At 65.5% G+C, this 4,335-nt stretch overlaps 1 protein-coding gene across 1 annotated transcript in view; it reads right to left on the bottom strand.

Moving 5' to 3' along the window:
* CCND1 (cyclin D1) overlaps positions 1-4,335 on the bottom strand; it is a 6,518-nt gene that overhangs the window by 1,254 nt on the left and 929 nt on the right. Inside the window, exon 2 of the mRNA XM_008050819.1 lies at positions 1,925-2,073. Coding sequence (XP_008049010.1) covers positions 1,925-2,073 — 149 coding nt within the window. The remainder of the gene's footprint in view (positions 1-1,924; positions 2,074-4,335) is intronic.

Raw genomic sequence — 4,335 nt, 5'->3', positions numbered from 1 at the left:
AAAAAACTAGCCGGGCATGGTGGCGAGCGCCTGTAGTTCCGGCTCCTTGGAAGGCTGAGGTGGAAGGCTCGCCGGAGCCCAGCGGGTCGGGTCGTGAACGTGCCACTGCCCTCCAGCCTGGGCGACAGAGTGAGACTCCAACTCGAAAAAAAAAAGCAAGGAAAAAAAAAGCAACAGGGTTCAGCCACAGCCTGCCCCGGGCCACGAAGGTCCCACAAGGCCAGAAAGGCTCCCGGGGATTGCTGGGCCGCCCACATCTGAGAGCTCTGTGCCTTGTGTGGCCTGTCTGCCTCCTCCTCCTCGATAAACCCCCGTGGCAAATGCAGGCCGTGGGGCTGGTGCCCGCAGTCCCACGGTACAGATGGGGAAACTGAGCCCAGGAGGCCCCAGACTCCCCTGGGCACTCCCCCCAACACCAGCCACCCTCGCATCCAACCTGAGAGCCCAACAGCCCCGCCCAGGTTCTCAGGAACGGAGGGTGACTTCCCCTCGCACCTCAGGGGGCTGCGGGGGATCGAGGGGTGCAGGAGTTGGGTGGCCCCGTTCCCCAGTCTCCCGGTTCCTGCTCCCGGCAGCCCTACACCAACCGGCGGCCTTGACCCATGAGCCCTTCGAGTCCCAGAGCTGGACCCGGGCTTCCGAGCCCTTCCCGCCGGCCCCTCTGGCCCCGTGGCTGCCTGTGGACAGGCCTGTTCCTCCAGGCCCAGAAGCCACAAGAGAAAACGAAAGCACGGGGGCCCCTGCCAGGGAGGGTCTCGATGACCTTTGTCAACAGACAGCGTAAAAACCAGCCTCAGTGGCCGTCTCCGTGTGCCAATGTGAGGTGTCTGACTCACACGGACCGTCTCCATCCGACTACGGATCACAGTGACTCCTCACCCCGGCCTGGGGACGGCGTTTTGTCTGGCCACAAGATCAAGGTAACAATGTCCCGTATGCCTGGGGAAATCAGTTTTCACCCAGGCGTGGAGCTGGAAATTAAAAGCCCCGACGTAGTGTCTCGTGGTGGTGGAAGGGGTGACGCCACCCGGCCCCCAGCAGCCAGGTCGGGGCATCCTCCCCGCCCCCACCCCGGTTAAAACCAGGAAGGTGGGAGGGAGGTCACAGCACAGAGGGGAGGGGAGGGTGTCCCCACCCGCCGCCCGCCATGCCAGGGACGCTTCTTTCTTTTCTGCTGGGATACACACAGGCTGGGCAGATGGCTGGGTCCAGGGTCCCCGGGACAGAAATGCCACTGGGCAGGGGACAGGCAGGTGTGTCCTCGGATGGCCTCCGGCTGGGGTCTTTGGGGCAGAACACCAAGGGGCGGCCAGGCCAGAGCAGACACGGCCCCCGACGCCCACCCAGACCCAAGCTGGGTCAGGCCGGTCACTCCCGCACGCCCAGCGGGGCCGGCGGCTGACCCGGCAACCCCTCCGGTCTGATGTGGTAAACGCCACAGACCCTTGTAATTGTTATTTTAATTCTTTAAGAAAAGGACTAGAAGTAAAACAATGGCGTTTGTAAGAAAGAGGCAGTCCACTCCTCACAGTCGCAGCAGCCTCTCAAAGAGACCGTAAAAAACACGGTTGTCTCTATGGGGCCGCCGTCCGGTGTCTGGGGACCTCACAGGGTCCCTTTTCAAGCATCTATTTATGGGCTGCGCACATCGGGGCCCAAACAAAACGCGCCTGGACCCTACGCCACGCACCATTCCACATGGCTCGCGGGCCGGGCCTGCCTGGGCTGGTGGCTCTGGCCACTCACGAGGGCCCAGGGGGACGGGAGAGGCCTGCGGGGACCCTCCCGGCTGGCCGGCGAGTTTGGGGAACCCCCGGGAGAGGTGAGGCCGGGCCCCGGCTCGGGGTCCCACTCAGCCGCCTTCTGGTCTCAGATGCCCGTGAGGCCCCGAGAGCCGGTGTGGGAGGCCGGTCCCGCCACTTACCGGGTCACACTTGATCACCCTGGAGAGGAAGCGTGTGAGGCGGTGGTGAGACAAGAAGGTATTGGGGCTGCCCAAGTTCAGGCCCTGCATCGCGGCCACCACACTCCCAGCCGCCACCATGGAGGGCGGGTTGGAGATGAACTTCACATCTGCGGCAGAGGGAGACAGGCGAGGGGCCATGAGCGCCAGGCGCGTGGCCGGGTCCCCAACCGCCCCCGGATGCTGGGTGAGCAGGTGAGGGACCCAGGGACCACTCAGACGCGGCCTCAGGCAGGGCTGGGACGGGGCGACAGGGCCATAACTGCCCTTTGTCACCTCGACCCTGAAGAAGGTGCAGTGAGTGAACCCAGCATCACGCCCCCCCAACACTGCTGCTTTTTCTGGCTGGTGACAAAAAGGCTTTCCTGGGTCAATTCCAGTGACTTCCCGAGCGAGGAAGGGGCACCGCACCCGGTCTCGCCTGCTGTCACTCCATGGCACCTCTGAGAGCCAGAAGTCAGTCAAGGGGGGCTTGGGAAGGGGCGGCTTTCCTGAGGGGCACCATCCCCCCCAGAGCCTGAGACTCAGTTCAGACCCCAGCCGGAGCGGGACCCCTCAGCCCTGGGGACGGCCTGGCACGCCCGGGACTTCCCAGGTGGGAAACCCACGGGGGCGGCCCCTCAGCCCGACGGGCGGCACCAAGCTCCCCCACGTGGCTGCCATCAGACGTGGGTCTCATCCTCCTCCCAGACCCCAGCGGCAGGTGTCCTGTCGCCCCATGGCTCCCCCAGACAGATGGCAGCCCAGCTCCTTTGAGCAGAGGGACCCACTGCCGCCCGTGGCACTGACAGGGGCGGCCACCGGTTTCGGCAGACCAGCCAGGGGCCCGGAGCTGACGGTGGCAGCGAAGAGCGTGGCACCCCAGTGGCCCCGTCCCCTTGTCTCGGGTGTCCAGGAACAAGGGGTCTCGGGGGAGATGAAGGGGCAGCGACCAGGACACACAGGGAGAGGGCCCCCGCGGTGCAGCAGCCCATCTGAGACGTCACCCGGGAGAATAAACAACTCGAGCCTTGTTAGGGAGAGCAGAGCGGGCCCGGGGAGGGGGCTGGGGGAAGGCAGCCACCCGCAGGGGAGACCGAGCCGGCTTCTTAAAAAAGAGGCCCCTGGCAAGGCGACCCGCCTCTTCTCCCTGAAATGCAAGCAAGTCCGCCCAGTCTGAGAGCCCGGAGCCTTGAACGAATCAGAAAGGCAGACAGATGTCACTTCTGCAGGGAGTGGCGCGTCCCGCCTCCAAGGCCACTCGTGCCCCAGGGCCATGGGGCCACCTCACTTTGGAAGCCATCTCCCCAGCAGGTGGGTGTGTGGTGGCTGGGGTGGGGCGGCTTCCTATGGCCCAGAATCCAACACCAAAGCCCCGATACTTGGGCCCACGGGCTGCCTGGTTGTCAGTGAAGGGTCAGAACCCGGCCAAAGCTGTCGCTGGGACTCCAAGGCCCGTCCACCAGGCTCTGTGCCATGTCTCCTGAAGTCGGTCCTGGACACCCCTGGCCTAGCCTCGAGCGCACAAAGGCTCTGGCAGGCACGGATGGTGCGAACCCCAAGACACTTAAGCCTGAATGTGCCCAGCGTGTGCACAGCTGCTGGGGTCTCAGACTGGGGTCGTCCCACGGGGGGACCTTTAAAGGTCACCCTCCCCACATGGAAGACACTTTCTGACTTTAAGCTTGGTCATGCCACGCTCTTGTCCACAGACGTCCCACGGGGCAGGCGTGGGTCAGGACCCCGCGAAGGCCGCCCGGGCGAAGGCCATGGCCACCACGATCATGTGCAGAGCTGGGCCCCGTGGTCGCCCCACCCTCGCCCACAGAAGCATCTGCTGGGCTCGGTCCAGGCAGAGGACGCACGGCAGCCCGGAGCCAGCCCCACACCATGCCCGCCGGCCTCCCTGCCAGCACCCAGGGTTCCCGGGAGGGGAGCTCTGGCCGCCCGGGCCTCCCTGGAGGGAGACGATCTGGAACCACTCTCAAATTATCTCCGAGACTCCGCGCGTCTCCGAAACACTTTCAGCTCCATAAAAGGCTGCCTGGATTCTCCCGAGGCCTCGCTCCCCCAGGATTCCCCGCCAGAGACGCCTCCCTGCCCGCCTGCAGGGCTGGCCCCCTCCCCTCCGACCCAGCCTGCCCAGGCCTCACTTGCAAGGGTTCAGGGGACGCGCTCACGCCCGAGCAGGTGGGGAGGCCCTTCCTGACTCTGCCCTAAACCAGGGACTGTTCTGGAAAACCAGCCCCAAGGCCACCCAATGCCCAGGGGGGCACGGAGAGGCCAGGCTTGGGGCCCCTGCCCCTCTGGGGAGGTGGCGGAGGGCGCCAACTGCCCCTTGGATGCCGGCCCGCTTTGCGGCCCGCAGGTCACCCAGAGTGAGGCCCCAAGCA

Source organism: Carlito syrichta, unplaced genomic scaffold (genome assembly GCF_000164805.1).
Source record: "Carlito syrichta isolate Samal-C Ts95f unplaced genomic scaffold, Tarsius_syrichta-2.0.1 Scaffold153732, whole genome shotgun sequence".
Classification (NCBI taxonomy): Eukaryota; Metazoa; Chordata; class Mammalia; order Primates; family Tarsiidae; genus Carlito; species Carlito syrichta.
Note: the sequence above shows the minus strand (reverse complement) of the source record. Positions and strands in the feature narration are given on the sequence as shown.